This window comes from Mirounga leonina, unplaced genomic scaffold (assembly GCF_011800145.1).
Source record: "Mirounga leonina isolate KUSES-001 unplaced genomic scaffold, KU_Mleo_1.0 Mir_168, whole genome shotgun sequence".
In the NCBI taxonomy this organism is placed as follows: domain Eukaryota; kingdom Metazoa; phylum Chordata; class Mammalia; order Carnivora; family Phocidae; genus Mirounga; species Mirounga leonina.
The window spans coordinates 31,500,489-31,520,757 of record NW_023270426.1 but is presented as its reverse complement, the minus strand read 5'-3'; the positions used below and the strand labels follow the sequence as shown (position 1 = coordinate 31,520,757).

The window sequence follows — 20,269 nt, the reverse complement described above, 5'->3', positions numbered from 1 at the left end:
ACATTACTGAATTGCTGTATGAGTTCTAGTAATTTGGGGGTGGAGTCTTTTGGGTTTTCCATATAAAGTATCATGTCGTCTGTGTAAAGAGAGAGTTTGACTTCTTCTTTGCCAATTTGAATACCTTTTATTTCTTTTTGTTGTCTGATTGCTGTTGCTAGGACTTCTAGTACTATGTTGAACAACAGTGGTGAGAGTGGGCACCCTTGACGTGTTCCTGATCTTAAGGGAAAGGCTCTCAGCTTTTCCCCATTGAGGATGTTATTTGCTGTGGGTTTTTCATAAATGGATTTTATGAGCTTGAGGAATGTTCCCTCTATCCCTATACTCCGGAGAGTTTTAATCAGGAAAGGATGTTGTATTTTGTCAAATGCTTTTTCTGCATCAATTGAGAGGACCATATGGTTCTTCTCCCTCCTCTTATTAATGTGTTCTATCACATTGATTGATTTGCAAATGTTGAATCACCCTTGCATCCCGGGGATAAATCCCACTTGGTCGTGGTGGATGATCCTTTTAATGTATTGTTGGATCCTATTAGCCAGGATTTTGTTGAGGATTTTGGAATCCATATTCATCAGGGATATCGGTCTGAAATTCTCCTTTCTGATGGGGTCTTTGCCTGGTTTGGGGATTAAGGTAATGATGGCCTCATAGAATGAGTTTGGAAGTTTTCTTTCTGTTTCTGTTTTTTGAAACAGCTTCAGTAGAATAGGTATTATTTCTTCTTTGAATGTTTGGTAGAATTCCCCAGGGAATCCATCAGGCCCTGGACTCTTGTTTTTGGGAGGTTTTTGATCACTGCTTCAATCTCCTTACTGGTTATTGGCCTATTCAGGTTGTCAATTTCTTCCTGTTTCAATCTTGGCAGCTTATAGGTTTCCAGGAAGGCCTCCATTTCATCCAGATTGCTCAGTTTATTGGCATATAGTTGTTGATAATAATTTCTAATAATTGTTTCTTTTTCCTTGGTGTTAGTCGTGCTCTCTCCCCTTTCATTCATAATTTTATTAATTTGGGTCCTTTCTCTTTTCTTTTGGATAAATCTGGTCAGTGGTTTATCAATCTTATTAATTCTTTCAAAGAACCAACTTCTAGTTTCATTGATCTGATCTACTGTGTTTCTGGTTTCTAATTCATTGATTTCTGCTCTAATTTTAATTATTTCTCTTCTAATGCGTGGCTTAGGCATCGTTTGTTGCTTTTTCTCTAGTTCTTTAAGGTGTAGAGTTAGTTGGTGAATTCGGGATTTTTCTCTTTTTTTGAGTGAGGCTGGATGGCTATGTATTTCCCCCTTAGGACCGCCTTTGCAGTATCCCATAGGTTTTGGACCGATGTGTTTTCGTTCTCATTGATTTCCATGAATTGTTTCAGTTCTTCTTTGATTTCTTGGTTGACCCAAACATTCTTGAGCAGAGTGGTCTTTAGCTTCCAAGTGTTTGAATTTCTGCCAAATTTTTTCTTGTGATTGAGTTCCAGTTTTAGAGCATTGTGGTCTGAGAATATGCAGGGAATAATCTCAATCTTTTGGTGTCCGTTGAGACCTGATTTGTGACCCAGTATATGGTCTATTCTGAGTTCCATGTGCGCTCGAGAAGAATGAGTATTCTGTTGTTTTAGGGTGGAATGTTCTGTAAATATCTATGAGGTCCATCTGGTCCAATGTATCATTCAAAGTTCTTGTTTCCTTGTTGATTTTCTGCTTAGATGATCTGTCCATTGCTGAGAGTGGAGTGTTGAGGTCTCCTACAATTAACGTATTGTTATCAATATGACTCTTTATTTTGGTTAACAGTTGGCTTATGTAGATGGCTGCTCCCATGTTGGGGGCATAGATATTTACAATTGTTAGATCTTGTTGGGATAGACCCTTTAAGAATGATATAGTGTCCTTCTGTGTCTCTTATTACAGACTTTAGTTTAAAATCTAATTTGTCTGATATAAGAATTACTACTCCAGCTTTCTTTTGAGGTCCGCTGGCATGGAAGATGGATCTCCATCCCTTCACTTTGAGTCTGGATGTATCTTTAGGTTCAAAATGAGTCTCTTGTAGACAGCATATGGATGGGTCCTGTCTTTTTATCCAATCTGCAACCCTGTGCTGTTTTATGGGAGAGTTTAGGCCATTCACGTTGAGAGTGATTATTGAAAGATATGAATTAATTGTCATCATGTTGCCTGTGAAGACGTTGTTTTTATAGATTGTCCCTGTAAGTTTCTGTTGTAGATCACTCTTGGGGTCTTTCTCCTTTTATAGAACCCCCCCTTAATATTTCTTGCAGGGCCGGCTTAGTGGTCACATATTCTTTCAACTTCTGCCAGTCGTGGAAGCTCTGCATCTCTCCATCCATTCTAAATGACAGCCTTGCCAGATAAAGTATTCTTGGCTGCATGTTCTTCTCGTTTAGTACCCTGAATATGTCTTGCCAGGCCTTTCTGGCTTGCCAGGTCTCTGTGGATAGGTCTGACGTTATTCTGATGTTCTTCCCTCTGTGCCTAAGGAATCTCTTCCCCCTAACTGCCCTTAAGATGGTTTCCTTGTTTCTAAGATTTGCAAGTTTTACTATTACATGCCGGGGTGTTGGCCTATTTTCCTTGATCTTAGGAGGGGTCCTCTCTGCCTCTAGGAGTCGAATGTTTGTCTCATTCCCCAGATTAGGGAAGTTCTCAGCTACGATTTGCTCAAATACATCTTCTAGTCCTCTTCTCTCTCGACCCCCTCAGGATCCCAGTAATTCTGACATTGGAACGTTTCATTGTGTCACTTATTTCTCTGATTCTATTTTCATGGATTCTGAGTTGTTTTTCCCTGCCCTCCTCTTTTCCCTTTTTATCTATTATACTGTCTTCCAGATCGCTTATTTGTTCTTCTGCCTCAGTTACCCTAGCTGTTAGATTATCTAGATTGGATTGGATCTCATTGATAGCATTTTTAAGTTCTGCCAATTCCCCTTTTATTTCTGCCCTTAGAGACTCTATGTTGCCATTAATTGATTTCTCCATTCTAGCCATTGTCTTCACAATTGCTAGCCTGAATTCCATCTCTGACATCTTGGTTATATCTGCATCCATTTGTAAATCTGCAGCATAAGTCATCATCTCTGAGTCTTTTCTGTTTTGGGGGCTCGTCCTCCTAGTCATTCTGTTGATGGGTGTTTGAGGCAATGTATAGAGTCCAAATTATTGACCAGAACCCAAGCAAGATACACCTGTTTTCTTGGGACCTTAGGGTTGCTGGCCTCTTGTTTTCCTAGCCTGTCTTCTGTGGGAGGGGCCTGCCACGCTGTTACTCTGGCAACCCTGTTTGGGCGGAGTTGCCCTGCGCCCCTGTGGCGGGGGATGGGCTCAGTGGGAATCAGTCTTTGGGGCTTTTGTTCTCTGGCGCCTTTCCCTGGTGGCTCCGCGTCTCTTCCGTGAGTCAGAGCAGAAGAGACCATTTCCAACCCTCTGCCTCAGAGCAGAGAGACCTCAGTCTGTTCTTCAGTGAGCTCTCCAGGCCACACTGTCTCCGTTTCTGTCCGTGCTGCTATAAACTGCAGCGTCCTGGGTTGTGCGCCCCTCCGCAGCGCTCCCAGTCCTGCCTCCAGTTCGGGGCTCGTCTCTGCCCTTTGTGCTTCTAAAACTGCCAGCTGCTCCCAGTTCGCGCGGGCGCAACTCCGCCGCTTGGGGTTCCGTCCAGGGACTGCAGTTCGCATGCGCGTGACTCCACCACTCGTCGCTCGGGGTTTCCACCCTGGGGGTTGCAGTTCACCGGTGTGACCCCGGCGCACTGGGTTTCCCTCTCGGAGGCTGCAGTTTGCGTGCGCGCAACCGTCGCTCTGGTTTCTGTCCGGGGGGCTGCAGTTCGCGTGAGCGCGACCCTGCCGGTCTGGTCCTCCACCCTGGGGGCTGCCCTAAAGTTCTTTCCCGATGCTACCGGTCTTCGAGTCTGTACCCTGTCCACAGCGCGCGAGGCTGTCACTCACCAGCGGTGTAGGATCCCCACGGCCAGGCACCCTCTCGCTGCCGTTTATCCTCCAATATCTGCCCGCAGAATCACGGCTCTCCGCTTCGTACCTCAAAACCAACCGCCTGCGATATTCTGTTTGTAGAGATCCAGATCTTCTTACATCTCAGGCTGGTTTCGTGGGTGCTCAGAGTGATCTGGTAGATACCCAGCTCAAATCCGGGGACCAGTTGAAATAGGGTCCCCTACTCCTCTGCCATCTTTCCCCCCCTCCCCAAATTTAAAAAGAAATTCTCAGTTCCCTTAATTTTTCTACTTCAGAGATCCATTTCATTGTCTCTCTCAGCCATTAAACTTCCTTGATCATATCCTACTTGATGCCATTTCTAATAAATTAAACCCCTCCATAATCTGAGTTTTAAGCACTCTGCTTTCTAATCATCACCTTCATGAAAACAATTCCTCTCAGACACCAGCAGTTTCTAAGTTGTTAAATCTAAAGATTTTTAAAAATTTATTTATTTGAGAGAGAGAGAATGAGAGAGAGCATGAGAAGGGGGAGGGTCAGAGGGAGAAGCAGGCTCCCTGCTAAGCAGGGAGCCTGATGTGGGACTAGATCCTAGGACTCCAGGATCATGACCTGAGCTGAAGGCAGTCGCTTAACCAACTGAGCCACCCAGGCGACCCTGTAAGTTGTTAAATCTAGTGGTCTTCATCTTACTTGATCAGCAGCATTCCAAAAACACTTAAAACATGTTTTATTTTGAAATAATTTTAGACTCTCCTACAAGTTGCAAAAATAGTTCAGAGACTTCCCTGGTCCCTTCACCCAGGTTCCTCCAGGGTTAACATGGGTGTTTGGGGTGTGTGTGTGTGTGTGTGTGTGTGTGAAATTCTATGAAATTTATCACATGTAGAGGTTTGTGTAACTGTTCAGAACTGTTGATCACCCCAGAGAAACTCCCTCAGATTGTCTCTTTCTAATCACACCCTCCCCCAGGCCGTAACACTTGACAACCAATGATCTATATTCTCCATCACTATAATTTTGTCATTTATGTTATATAAATGGATTCATATAGTATATATTTGAAATTGACCTTCTGAAATGGACCTTTTTTTTTTTTTTCACTCACAGTTGAGTCCATCAGTAATTTATTTTTTTACTGTTGAGTAATAGATGGATGTATTGTAGTTTATTTTTCTTTTTGTCTGAAGGACATCTTAGTTATTTCCAGTTTTTGACCATTACAAGAAAAGCTCTATGAGGTTCATTTTTTTGTATGTGTGTATGGATGACTAATTGTTCCAACATCATTTACCAAAAAGATTCTTCCTTCTCCATTGGATTGCTTTTGTATCTTTGTAAAAAAAAAAAAAAAAAAGTTGGCTGTATTTGTATGGGTGAACGGGTTTTCTTTTTTCTTTCTTTCTTTCTTTTTTTTTAGTTTTCATTTTTCTAGGGTAGATACCCCTAAGTTTCTAAGAAACTGCTAAACTATTTTTAGAGTGGCGATACCATTTTTCATTCTCACCAGAAATGGCTAAGAAGTCCACTTGTGCATCTTCACCAGCACTAATGATGTATTTTTCATTTTGGCCGTTTTAATAGGTGTGCAGTGATGTGTCCTTCCTTAGGGCTTTAATTTGCTTTTCTCTAATGGCTGTTGATATTGAACATCTTTTCAAGTGGTTGCTGCATACCCATGTATCCTCTTTGGTCAAGTGAATGTTCAAGTTTTTGCTTATTTTCTGGTGAGATTTCAATTTATTTATATTAATTTTTTTCCATGGAGTTTAGAGAGATCTTCATTTATTCTGGATACATAAAGTATTTTGTTGAATATGTGATTTGCAAGTATTTTTTTCCCTATCTGTATCTTGTCTTTTCATTCTGTTAAATGTCTTTAAGAGCAAAAATTAATTTTGAAGAATAAAGTTAATTGATATATATATATATATTTTTTAAGATGATTTATTTGAGAGAGAAAGAGAGAGAGAATGAACAGGGGGAGAGGCAGAGGGAGAGGGAGAAGGAGAGAAGCAGACTCCCCATTGAGTGGGGAGCCTGATGAGGGGCTCAATCCCATGACCCTGAGATCATGACCTGAGCTGAAATCAAGAGTCAGACATTTAACTGAGTGAGCCACCCAGGCCCCCTGGTATTTTTTTCTTTTATAGACTGTGTTTTTGGTGTTGTATCCAAGAACTCTTCACCTAACCCTATTACAAAGACTTCTAAAACTGTTTTCTTCTAAAAGTTTTATAGTTTTCTGTATTGTTCTATCTCTGTGATCCATTTTGTGTTAAGTTTTGTATGAAGTATGAGGTTATGTTGAGGTACGTTTTTTTTGTATGTGTGTGTGTATGACCAATTGTTCCAACATCATTTGCTGAAAAGACTCTCCATTGAATTGCTTTTGTACCTTTTTGAAAAAACAATTAGTTGGCTGTACTTGTGTGGGTATATTTCTGGACTTTGTTCTTCCTCCATCAATATATATGTCTTTCCTTCCTCGTATATCACGTCTTAATTACTGTAGCTTTATATTGGGTGGTAAAAATATATATTGAGTAGCTAAAAATCAAGTGGGAAAAATAAAGTAGAGCTACAAAATGTAGCTCAAAAATTTCATGAAGTGTAACTCCTCCAACTTTATTTTTTTCAGAATTGTTTAGCTGTCTAGTTCCCTTGTCTTTCCACACAAATTTTAATTAAAAAAAAAAAATAGGGGCTTGAATTCATGACCCTGAGCTCAAGACCTGAGCTCCACATGAATTTTATAATCAGCATATCTACGAAAGAAATATGGCCGGAATTTTTATAAGAATTACAGTATAGCTATAGATAGATTTGGGGAGAATTGACATTATTACCTTGCTCAATCTTTCAATCCATGAAGATGATGTCTTTCCACTTAGTTAGGAAAAACACCATTTCATCAGTGTTTTGCAGTTTTCAGCATACAGATCCTATATATATGTACTTAGGTTTATACTTAAGTATTTACATTTTTTGAACTGTTATTAATGGTATTGTGCCTTTAATTTTGGTTTCCAGCTGACTGAGCCAGCCAGCCCCCCCGCCCCCACGTTCTGGTCTCTCAAATGGAAAACCTTGGGGTCATCCTTCACTCCTCTTTTCTCACACTCCTATCCAATCCATCCATCAACAAATACTGTTGACTCTACTTTGTAAGTGACTTCACAACTTGACCACTATAAGATCTGTACTGTATCTGCAGTTACGTCTCCCCTCAGACTAGTGCCTGGTACAGAGTAGTAAGACCCCACTTAATTGTTGAACCGAATGATTGCTTCTTTATTAAAGAAACAGTACTCAAGATTTTGAGATTTTACCTTCTCTAGTTGAATTATATTATCTCTTAATGTTGACAAAAAAGTTATTTTTATATCTTCCTTAAGTTTCCTGAATTCATCAGACTTCTATTACAGATGGGAGTTCCATAAGATTGTGGTCTGTATACTGAATTGTGTTCAAATGTAGTTAATATTAAACTTTTCAGGGTTCTTTAAGATTTAGTGATGTTCTAGTTTCAGTTAATTTTAGTTATAATTTCTTATGCTAGTTGAAAAAATTATTTTTCACTAAAAAAAACCCCCTGCCCCTAGTAAAGATTAATATTAATGAAATATACTCATATCAACACTCTATGTAACATGAGAGTGTGTTATATATAAGGTGACTGCTCTGAATTGTTTACAGCAAAAGAAAAACTTTCAGTGCTTTAAGTAATAAAACTGATCTTAGTTCCTTCTTCTTGAATCTTGTTTTTTGGTGTAGTTCAATAATTATTTTTGTTTCTGGTTTATTCCCTCTGTTTCCTGAACCTTATTTTATCATGTATTCCCATGTACCCGAGTACACTTTATTTTATGCATGTATGGAGCAGAGTAACTTCACAGGTTCTCTTAGTCACCACAGTTTCGTGCTCTTTAAATATAAGCAGAAGGAAAAGAAGGCATTGACATATTCTTTTTACTATTTTATTAAGTATAATTATATCTTAGGTCCTCACTAGCATCTTTGACAACTCGTATTTTCAAAATTGACTCTTTCCTACTTGGAATGTCCCCATTGGTGAGTAAACAAAGGTAGGTTTTCAAATGAACTAATAAAGAAGGTAGACTAAATAAACACCTCCCTTATCTGTTTAGCCTAGGGCCACAGTCAAGTATTAAAAGTAATAATAGACCCATTTATTCTACAGTTCAGTCTGTACCTTTACATTCTTTATAGTTCTAGTCTCCATCTACATCCTTCCCTTCTTGTTCAGGCATTAGGAGAATATGATCCCTGAGATTTCACAAATGGACATCGTCCTCTCTGTTTGGTGGTATCTTTTATCTGCCAGTGGGTTATGTTCCTCTTCGAGGCTACTGAAGTGTGGTGTCTGATAGTTTTGTGCCCGGATTTCTCAGGCTGATGCTTACTGCTCTTAGCCTTAGGGGGAAGTGTGTCCCTTAATGATTTGCTGCTGTGGACTCAGAAATTGCATGCCACTCTTTCCTGAGCATCAGATAGTTTTATAACCCCTAATGGGATACCATTTTACAGTAAAAAAGAACAAGATACCAGTCTATGCTACACCATTGATGAACCTTAAAACATTATTTTGTGGAGGCGTTTGTGTAGTTTTCACTATTTCCCTTCACATGTAAAAAAGTTCTTAATCACAGTTTCTCAGTTCTGTTGGACACCCCACCGCCAATCTTTTCAACTAACATCTTTGTTTATATCATGGTTTCAAGATGCTGAGTATTTGTGCAGAGGAAGTTAAAGATGTTGTGTGACCGTGTTTTTTTTTTTTTTTTTTTTTAAGATTTTATTTATTTTAGAGAGAGCACTCATGTGCGTGGGTTGGGGGAGTAGCAGAGGGGGGGAGAGAGAATCTCCAGCAGACTCCCCACTAAGCATGGAGCCCAATATGGGGCTCGATCCCACGACCCCGAGACCACAACCAGAGCTGAAATCAAGAGTTAGAGGCTTAACCAGCTGAGCCACCCAGGCACCCAACCATGTTCTTATATTATCTTTTCCTATCTCTGGTAAAGGATGAAGAACTGCTCTGGTGGTATTTAGCTGGTGAAAGTGGTGAGTTACCCTATCACACATTCTCTTTTGAACTATGACAAATATTCACTAGTAGAAAGTAGAAGGCTATATTTATTTGTGGGTAAGTATGAGTTTACCATGCAGAAAATCTGATTCTTAAATGGATGAATATGACTAGCTACATGGGCATATTAAAAAGCAGAATGTGGGAGTGTAGAGTGGTATGGCTATTTTGGAAAACAGGTTGGCAATTTTTTTTTTTTTTTTTTAAGATTTTATTTATTTGACAGAGAGAGACACAGCGAGAGAGGGGACCCAAGCAGGTGGAGTGGGAGAGGGAGAAGCGGGCTTCCCGCTGAGCAGGGAGCCCGATGTGGGGCTTGATCCCAGGACTCTGGAATCATGACCTGAGCCGAAGGCAGATGCTTAACGACTGAGCCACCAGGGCCCCCAGGTTGGCAATTTCTTAAAAAGTTAAATATAAACATATACCATATGATTTGGCCATTCTACTCTTAGGTGTCTACTCATTAGAAAGGGAAATATATGTCCACACAAAAACATGTACGTGAATGTTTATAATGGTATTAGTCCTACTAGACAAAAACCGAAACAATTCAAATATCCACTGATGAATGGATAAACCAGATGTTGTATATACATGCAGTAGGATACTATTTAGCAATACAAAAGGAACAAAATGCATGCTACAATGTGGATGAACCTCAAAAACATTATGCTAACTGATAAAAGGACTTAAGATATACCACATATTGAATGATTGCATTTAAGTGAAATGCTCAAAAAGAAGCAGAAAACAGATGAGTGGTTGCCTGAGGTTGGCAGTAGGAGCAAGGATTGAATGCAGATGGGCTTGTGAGAATTTTGGGGGTAATGAAAAAGTTCTAAAACTGTATTGTGGTGATGGTTGTACAACTCTATAAATTTACCTAAATCACTGAATGATATACTTATGAGTGGATGAATTTTATGGTATGTGAACTATACCTCAGTAAAATTTTTTTTCAAAAAGGGAATGAAAATGAATTTTGTACTGAAGTATTAAGAAAAACATTGACAAATGTAGTCATTTGACTAATGATGAAAAGGGATTGTCTTGGAGATGTAATCTTTCAGGTAAAAGGAAAAGGGTGTTCGATTTACATTGAGAAGACTAAATGGAACCCTTCTCTTTTGCCTTGAAATCTTTAGTTAACAATAGCATCAGATGTTTTTACTTAAATTTTTGCATTTCTCCATATTTTTGTACACTGTCGCTGATAGAGTAAATTGTGGTTATATAAAATAACCTTTTTGGAGCAGTTTGTCAAGGACCTTAACATTTATATCCTTTGGCCTGTAATTCCACATAAAAAGTATATTCTCAGGAAATAATTAGAAATGAAAACAAGGTCTGGTATTTGGAAATGTTCACTCTAGCATTACAAAGGCTAATAAAAAAATTAGTAATCGACATGCTCTCACAGTAGGAGGAGTTTTTATAATTGTTTTAGTTATGGCTCTGTTGGTTGCAAGGGGCAGAATTCCTTTATAACTAGCTGGAGTAAGGTTGGGTTTTGTTGACAGGATACAGGGCACTCTAACAGCTCCAAAACAGCAAGATCAGTGAGGCCCTTTGGTAATGGGGAGCCAAAGCCGCTTTCCCCATTTCTCACTCTCAGCGGCCAGGCTAGTCACTTCTGTTTTCTTTGCAGGCCTACTTTGTCCTCAGCCTCTTCCTCAGCCATTCTTTCTTGTGCATGGTTCAGTGCTCCTTGCCAGCTCTGACTGAGTCAGTCTTTGTTCCATTTCCAAAACTTCCAGAGCAGGAGTCTGGACTAGGTCATCTTTTTGAGCCTGAAGTGGGTCAGTGAACAACTGGTGATTTGATCTTCTCCATCCCCTTTTTGGGGTCTACATTCAGGTTTAGTAAAAGTGAAATGGTGTTGGATAATGACATTGATAAAATAGATCTCATGGACTCTCAGAAATTACAAATATTATTAATTTAAGATATTTCTAAGGCCTTCTGTGATAAAATTGCTTTTCACTCACACTCTTAAAAGATAGTGTGCATTTGTGGTAGATCCCTGCTTTTTTAAATTTTTATTTTTTTAATCATTCCTTACTAAAATCTCCATGGTATGGCTTCCACCCTTTCTTCCTTATTAAAACCACTTTTACTAAGTCTGCCTCTTGAAAATGTATTAGATGCTGTGGCTCAATCACCACGTCCTGAGATGCTGTCTCTGGACTTGACCTCAGTGATGTTACTCTCTCCTGACCTTTCTCCGGCCCTCCAGGTCTGCCTCAGTGGATCTTCCTCCTGTGCTCATCCTTTTAATATTGCTGCTGCCCTGTGCCTCACCCTCCTCTTCTTTTCATTTCATTTCATATCCGTCCTGCTCTTTCTTTTACCTCTGTGGCTTCAGAGATCCTTTATATCCCCAAATCTCTTGTCTTTATTAGACGCTTTCTGCTGAGTTCTGTGGTAACCACCAGCTTTTTGCATATCATCAGAACTTCTCTTTTGAACCTTCATAGCTTTTTGTACCTCTGTTTATTCTTTGCTGCACCTATGTATTGTGCCTTATATAACTTTGTATTCCTGGTAGCACCTACCAGAATTCTTTGATAGTGGATTCACTCAATATTTACCCATCTATATATTCCTGTTTTTAAAAATGGGCTAATTATACTTGTATGTGACTTTATTTTCTTTCCTTCTTATCCTAAGAAAAATACCCACAAACTTTTTTTCTAAATCTAAAAATAATTTCCAACATAGTTGTTTTGGTCAGAGGAAAAAAAAACAAAACCCAGCTTAGTGGATATGCTTGCTAAGAACATTTTTCAATATATTTGGGTCTATTAATATGAATTTTTCCTGAGAATAAGGACATAAAGCCTATTGAGTTTTGGACACTAATCATATGTGGATTTAATTTCTGTACTAGATATTTTCTTGTCCCACTACAAAAGAAAGACATCACTGAAAAATTCAACCAGTTCAGAAATATGCAATGTAGAGATTGAAAGTTTCCATTATTATGTGTAGAGTTTTTCCAAGTAGAATTGAACTGTAGAAATGGTGGTACTTTGTGAATACAAAATAAATTTGCTCATGCGGTAAGAGTATGGCTATTGGTTGAAGGGTGAATGGTTAGTTACCGTACAGGGCAGGCAGCGACTGATAGCGCAGATCTGCTTACTAACCTCCACAGCGTGGCTGCTATGTGCACAAGGTTTGTGCTGGAGCTGTGCTATCTGTGTGAAAGGCTTGGGCATTTCACCCTGTTCCTCTGAGTGCAGACAGTTTAGTGAATCAGAGGATAGTCTGAAATCAGACATAAGAGGTAGTATAAGGGTCAGTTAGCAAAGTCAATTCTATTTTATTTATTTATTTGTAATTGTAGCTTTTACTAGAAGTATGGCTTTGGGAACCTTGTGAACATCTTAAAGACTTCTAATGGATTGCCACTTTTGGCAGATGATTTAACACAAAGATAGAAACTTTGGTTCGTGTATTCAGGATGTAAATGAAAAACAGGAAGATAAATAAAAGAACTAGGAATATACTTCTTTTCATTTAGCTCTTGTAGGTAGAACATACTTGATATTTGTAGTAACGACACTCAGGCAGAGTGGCAGAGTTGTGTTTGTCATTCAGCCTTTGGGGTTTTAGTGGAGTTAAGGAGACCTGTAAATGGTCATCAAGACTTGGTGCTTCATGGAAAGAACACTTAAACATACAATGAGTATGTTAGCTTGGTGGTTATGGCATTGCTGCTGGGAGAATGGGTCTCTGAGAGAGACAATCTTCCATACTTGGGTAAGTCTCGACACAGACCTCATGTTGAAGGTTTCTGCTAACCTATAACTCTTTTTTTTTTTTTTTTAAAGATTTTATTTATTTATTCATGAGAGACAGAGAGGGAGAGGCAGAGGGAGAAGCAGGCTCCAAGGAGCAGAGAGCCCGATGCGGGACTCGATCCCAGGACCCTGGGATCATGACCTGAGCCGAAGGCAGACGCTTAACCATCTGAGCCACCCAGGCGCCCCCTATAACTCTTTTATAGAGTATTCCTAGTTGGTATGCTGCATATTAATCAGTATGTCTGCTTCAGTGAAGGAGACCTGAATTCTTAAAGCTGACTTTTAGGGAAAAGACAGTTTAGGAGGTGAGTGTGAGACATAATCTTGAGGGAAAACATGGGTGAAAACAGAACTGTGTTTTGGTGTTTTTGTGCTTGACTTCACTGTCCATTTTTTCTTACACTTGGTTTAAGTTCAGATCCTTTTCACAGCAGCTCGAAACTTGCTATAGACAGTATAGAAACGAGTGGATAACATATTATTCAGATACTCTAATAGCTCAGCCAGGACCATGTCCTGTCCAAATGTGGTAGTAATGTAGAGACAAAATGGGTAATGTCAAAAAGCTGTTTTCCTTTTGGAAGCATAGTGCATGACAGATGGGTTTGGGAATAGTGTTGAAAACCCTGTGATTGAGCGGCAAACGAACATGAGAAGGGATTTTTTTTGTCTTCTCTGCCATCTGTTTAGCGTGTTCGGGCACAAACAAAGGGAAGAAGATACTCTTGGTTAGATTGGTAAAGCATTAGTCCCCTTTCTATCTTTTTAATCTCAACTGTAATCTTTCTAACTTGTGTTGCTTGCATTGCTGCATTTCCTTTTTATGTGCTCTTATTTATTTTCATGGCAAATGCATTTTTAAACAGTCTCTGGGATAATTATTGCCATTAATTTTCGTATTTCCATTTTAATGATATTTTCATTTATTCCTTTTGCTAGCTGGATTGCCTTTTGCAATTCTTACTTCAAGGCATACCCCCTTCCAACGAGGAATATTCTGTAATGATGAGTCCATCAAGTATCCTTACAAAGAAGACACCATACCTTATGCGTTATTAGGTGGAATAATCATTCCATTCAGTATTATTGTTGTAAGTCAAATCCACTTTTCCAAGTTTATCACTTTTGGGCAGTTGGCTTAGTTTTGTGTTAATCTGTTAATGACTGAATGCATAAATGTCCAAAACAATGTATTTTTTTAACATTTAATTAATGTTATTTGATCAAGGTGATCTCAGCTATTTTAAGTGGAACCAAAGGAATAACTGTATAATTAGAAGAATCTTAACTGAATGTGTGTAGCTTTTATGCTAATATTTTCCAAGTCACTGTGGTTTTTAGAGCTCTAAGTTGCTGTTGTTGCAGTAATCATGCAGTAGATACATGTTATAGCAGTATGTTTTTAGCATACTTTATACCTAGGGTATTACTTTATGATTTGTGGGATCTGTGTGTATGTACCAACTTTCTAGTTACCGAGTTCTAAAAAAAGAAAAATAACTAATGTTAAGACTTCATTCTAACCCATGTTAAAGAATTTTTATATAATGCCAGCAACTAGAGAGAAAAGCCAAAGTTGTGTATATAATCAGCAGTGAACACAAGAGAATTTTTACTGGTACTGAAACCTAATAGTAACTATTGCTTTTAGGATTTCGGGTGAGAATGCTTAGAGATTGTGCTCTAAGGAGAAGACATCAAGGGATTGGACTAGATTATTTCATAATTTCTCAACTGAGAGAGTCTGTGACTTAGATTAAATAGCTTTATGCTCCATGACTTGTAACTTTAGAAGGAAGATTTATGTTGGTTGAAAGTAGAAAATATGGTGCCATCCAGGAGGTAGGCCAATAAGATAACATGTGTGTCTGGTCAGTTTTGGTGTTTATTGAAAAAAAAGCTTAATTTAGAAATTCAATGTTTTATTCAAGAATGATCACGGCTCCTTATTAGCATTGAGAATTAATCAACTCATTATTTGGGGTACATAATTAATAAAAGAAAACCTTTCTCATAAACATGTTTGTTTTATGAGACTGTGAACTCCTGGAAGGCAGAGATGGTGCTTTGTTCTCCTTGGGACTCCCGCTGCCTGCCTGGGAGCTGGGCATGGTGGAACCTGGCATGTCCTAGGTGCTGGAATGAAATGAGAGTAATTACATAGTGACCTTGGCTGGCTCTTCTACAGTAAGGTGAAGTTTTAAGAAATCAGATCCCTTTAATCTAGACAAATCTTTACACTGAATTTTTACTGCTGAAAGAACAAAAGCCAAGCCTATGATTGTTCCTTTAAGAAGGCAGTGAGAGTAGATTTTTTTTTTAAGTATGTGTGTTTCTGAGATACTATTTGAATTTAAAGTTTTTAATAGGATACTTAGTTGCAAATACAGTTGCCCCTTGAACAAGTTGGGGTTAGGGGACACTGACACCCGGTGCAGTCAGAAATCTGTGTTAAAATTTTTGACTCCCCCAAAACTTAACTACTAATAGCCTACTGTTGCCTGGAAGTCTTACTGATAACATAAAGAGTCAATTAACACATATTTTGTATGTTACATGTATTATACAATGAAGTCAGCTAGACAAAAGAAAACGTTAGTAAGAAAATCCTAAAGGGAGAATACATTTACAGTACTGTATAATGTAAGTGGACCCACTCATTTGAAACACGTGCTGTCGAAGGGTCAGCTGTAGTAGCTGAGTTCATACAAGATTCTCCCTTGGAGTATTCGAACACTGCTGCAGATGGACTTGTCTTTCTTTCTTTCTTTTTTTTTTTTTTTAAGATGTTATTTATTTATTTGACAGAGAGAGACACAGCGAGAGAGGGAACACAAGCAGGGGGAGTGGGAGAGGGAGAAGCAGGCTTCCCGCTGAGCAGGGAGCCTGATGCGGGCCTCATCTCAGGACCCTGGGATCATGACCTGAGCCAGAGGCAGACGCTTAACGACTGAGCCACCCTGGCGCCCATGGACTTGTCTTTCAGTTCTGCTTGACTTTGTGTCTCTCAGTCAAAAGGTTGCTGCACAAGCAAAACTACCGAAATCCAGTACAGACCAGAGGCCTGCTGCAGGTCGGGGTTCTGACGGCCGGGCACTGTAGGTGTAGCCTGCATCCACACAGGGCCTGATGGAACCCTCAGTGAGCGAGAACTTGTTATTTATATTTCATGAATTCCTAAGTTTTGACGATTACATCATCTATGTGAGAAAGTTATCTGTGTTTAATAAAACGATTATAAATTGAGTGTAGGTTTCTTAAAAAAGAACAGACTCTTTAAAGGTGCTATGAAAGTACTATTTTCATATCAGCCAACACTGCACAGGGTGGTAGTTTTATGTACTAATTTTTAAAAATTCACTTTGTTTATTAACTCCACTTATTTCAGTAAGCTCTTGGTTAGACATGTAAATAATGTTTAATTTTATTTACTAGAAAGTGAATCAGTTCTTAAAAAAAAAAAAATCAGGACTGTGATTCAGACTTCATACCAGGCTTTGACCTGGCTTACAGATGATCCACAGATAGATAAGTGATTGAGGGAGCCTGGTGGAGAACCAGAGTTAATACAGTTTCTCAGAAGCCAAGGGAGAATTTCAATAAGGAGAAATGATCAGTGATCAAATACTGTGAGAAGTTAAGGTAAATGAGAGTTGATAAATACTGTTCAATCTGATGAGACCATTTTGACTTTTGAAAAAGATTCAGTAGAATAAAGGGAATGATGGTAGTTCAAGATATTTAGGAAGGAGTGGAAGTACACCATTGATTTTATTTTTTAATTTTTTAATTTTTATTATTTTTTAAAAGATTTTTATTTATTTGTCAGAGAGAGAGCGGGAGAGAGAGAGAGCACAAGCGGTGGGAGCGGGAGGCAGAGGGAGAAGCAGGCTCCCCGCTGAGCAGGGAGCCCGATGTGGGACTCGACCCCAGGACCCTGGGATCACGACCTAAGCCAAAGGCAGACGCTCAACCGACTGAGTCACCCAGGTGTCCCAGCACACCAGTGATTTTAGACTACACTTTTGGGAAGGTGGGCCCTGAAGGGGAGGTACATAATATAGGGACAGTGTAGAGATGTATAAAATCATCTTGGTTGATGGAACTATAAAGGAGATGGTGAGAAAATATTGTGGTGCATAAGTTTTAAATGGTTGAATTACATGGATTTGGTAATTATTAGCTTTGATCTTCAAAAGTATTTTGTTTTAGGGACACCTGGGTGGCTCAGTCGTTAAGCGTCTGCCTTCGGCTCAGGTCATGATCCCAGGGTCCTGGGATCGAGCCCCTCTTCGGGCTCCCTGCTCTGCGGGAAGCTTCTCCCTCTCCCACTCCCCCTGCTTGTGTTCCCTGTCTCGCTGTGTCTCTCTCTCTCAAATAAATGAATAAAATCTTAAAAAAAAAAAAAGTATTTTGTTTTAGTTCCCCAGACATTATCTTTAGTTCTTTAATAATTGATCCTACCTTTGGAGTGTAAATAATGCATAAGAAGTGATCACAACTCTAAGATAAGGCCACAGTCAGCTAAAGTGTGGACTTTACCAAAAGCTAAGCATTGGCATAAATGACTCAGAGGGCAGGACAAAGTATTAAAATGAAACAAAAATATGGCTGTCTTGTATAGTGAAATGCTCAGACACATCCCTACATTTAATTTAGAAAATCAATTTAGAACTTGTCTGTTGTCTAGCTCTCTCAGTGAGGATGGAGGACATAATAAAAAACGATGTACATTAACCCAGCATTTGTCAGCTTTGGAATCCCCCTGCCCTTTCCCAGCATTAAGGGTTTTAAGTTTCAGCTTACACTACCTCTGTGAATCAGTTTGTCATCTGTACGCATTGCGCAGAATTCTCCTAGTGAGCTGACTTTCTGACCTCAGTGTCAAGAACCAGGGTTTGGGTGGCCCTAAAGAACTGGAAAATAATTGAGTGCTTACACAAGAACAGCTGACAGCTGAAGTGGGGGAGTTTTAGCTGCTCAAATTGTGGTTGATTAATATACTTGGTATATATTGTAAATGATCAAAGAGCAACTCCATAATGAAACATGAGAGAAGTCCTCTCTTGCATGCTCATCTATAAAGGCGGTTGCTGGGACACCTTGGCAGTCAGAGGAGACAGTATATACTTTAATACATGGGCCACTGGAGGGGGTTGGGAGAACCCTAAGCACAATTGCAGAGGTGTGGTATCCCTAGAAGTGCATATGGTTTTTCTCTTCTGAGAGACCTGTTCTCAGAAAAGGATCTGAATTCACATTAATTACTGTAATGAGGAATCTATTTCTGTGGGGCTTAATGTTTAAACTAAGGGAGTTTACGTTTTACCCAGGAGGCACCCCTTTCAATTAAAATTTACTAACCACCTACTCTGTTGGAGGCCATTATGGTGGTACTGGGTTTTTATTCAATGACTAAAACTTGATTCTTTCTTTTGTAGGATTCATAGTCTAGTTGTCTAAGTTTTAACATTCTAATTATGGAGCCATGGAGCCAAACAAAGAAAGAACTTTTGGTGTAGGGTCTTTTTTTTTTTTTTCTTTTTTTTTTTAAGATTTTCCTTATTTATTTGACAGAGAGAGCTCAAGCAGAGGGAGCGGCAGGCAGAGGGAGAGGGAGAAGAAGGCTTCCTGCTGAGCAGGGAGCCTGATGCGGGGCTCGATCCGATCCGAGGACCCTGGGACCATGACCTGAGCTCAAGGCAGACGCTTAACGACTGAGCCACCCATGTGCCCCTGGTGTTAGGTTCTTAATCGCTTCTTGGCCTTTTGGCTAAGATCAAGTGTAGTATCTGTTCTTATCAGTTTAAAATCTCTTTTAGGAGGCAACCATTTATTTTACCTACTATAAGGCTTACCATGAAGATAATTAATCTGCACCAAATGGAAATGTTTGAATGTTTTATAAGATTGTTCATGTAAATTTAAGATGAAGCAGCAAGACTAGTACTTAAGAAAAATTTTGTGACTTGCATCTCCTCCCTTGCTCAACATAAATAAGCAAGCTTTTTCTTCTTGTTCAACTATTTATTTTGGACTCAGGTAGCTAGAATGTGGATTATTTTATCAGCAAATGTAATTTTGTATAAATTTGCTCCTCAGTATTTTTTGGATTTCTTAGGGTTTTGGTCTGTGAACTTGTCAAGTGTTGAGAAGGCTTTTTATGCCTTTAAACTCATTATAGCAGTATATGCTGGCTGACACACACTCTACTAGAATCTGGGAAGGCTTTGTCTCCACTTTTAGTGAAAAATAAAGAGGAAAGAATCACTTGAAATGTTTTCTTGGAGAAGGAGAGCATCAAATGTGTGTTTGGTCTGTTAATGAGACTTGTTAAGTCTGTCAGAGCCTTGTTAACCAGCCCTAGGGGTCTGGAGAGGCAGGGCTGGGAGGCTCTGTCAGCTAATCTCTGCCCTCTGTACCCTTTGGCCTCAGTGTTAGATCCCTGCTTTGATATTAGTTTACTCCCTGAAACTATTTTACTTTTTAAAATATGATGGATGTTTTTGATTCAGAGGAATGTTGGCTAAAAATGAAGACACTGCCAGATAAAAGTACTTATACAAGGGATACTCTAATTAGGAAAGTTTGTGTTATTTGAACAAACCATGGTTTTTGTCATTCATGATACATCATTGTCTGCTTATTAAAACTCATTTTATTTGAGTACCAGGAAAGAAATAAGGTCTTATTGTTTCAGGTAGATTTGAAATTATTTTGGCCATTGCTTTGTAAGCAGTATCCACAGTTGATCTGACACCTTTTTTCATAGTTTAGAATTAGATATCCTGACTCTCCATTTGCAAATGAAAAAGGGAGGTGTTTTTAAAATAAAGATTTTATTGTGATTTACCATTTTCTTTTCTATTTTTTATTTTGTTTAAAGTGCCTGGTTGCTGTTTTAACATGTTATTTTTCTGTTTCTTTTTCAGATGATTATTGGAGAAGCCCTGTCTGTTTATTATAACCTCTTGCACTCGAATTCCTTTATCAGAAATAACTACATAGCCACTATTTACAAAGCCATTGGAACATTTTTATTTGGTGCAGCTGCTAGTCAGTCCCTGACTGACATTGCCAAGTATTCAATAGGCAGACTGCGGCCTCACTTCCTGGATGTATGTGACCCAGATTGGTCAAAAATCAACTGCAGTGTTGGTTACATTGAAAACTACATATGTCGAGGGAATGCACACAAAGTGAAGGAGGGCAGGTGAGTGTTAAATCTTCAGTGTTTGTTTTATCTTATGTATTCTTGGAAAAAAAGGTTTCAGAGACTGGAAGATGAGCCATCCACTAGCTTAGGGAGAGAAGCTAGTGTAATCACTGGGAGCTGAATTGAGATCGTATTTTGACTTATCTCTACTTA

General features: G+C 39.0%; 1 protein-coding gene and 1 pseudogene across 9 annotated transcripts in view; both read left to right on the top strand.

The window, feature by feature from the left end:
• Positions 1-20,269, top strand: part of PLPP1 (phospholipid phosphatase 1) — a 100,802-nt gene that overhangs the window by 55,696 nt on the left and 24,837 nt on the right. For 3 of the 9 annotated variants that reach the window (XM_035014430.1, XM_035014432.1, XM_035014429.1), the window contains 3 exons: positions 9,024-9,063; positions 13,840-13,991; positions 19,833-20,113. In XM_035014430.1, coding sequence (XP_034870321.1) covers positions 9,024-9,063; positions 13,840-13,991; positions 19,833-20,113 — 473 coding nt within the window. Of the gene's footprint in view, positions 1-9,023; positions 9,064-13,839; positions 13,992-19,832; positions 20,114-20,269 lie in introns of those variants that run through there. The other 6 variants (XM_035014434.1, XM_035014436.1, XM_035014431.1 and 3 more) reach the window with 3 other exon arrangements.
• On the top strand, positions 18,654-18,751 carry LOC118017239 (annotated as a pseudogene).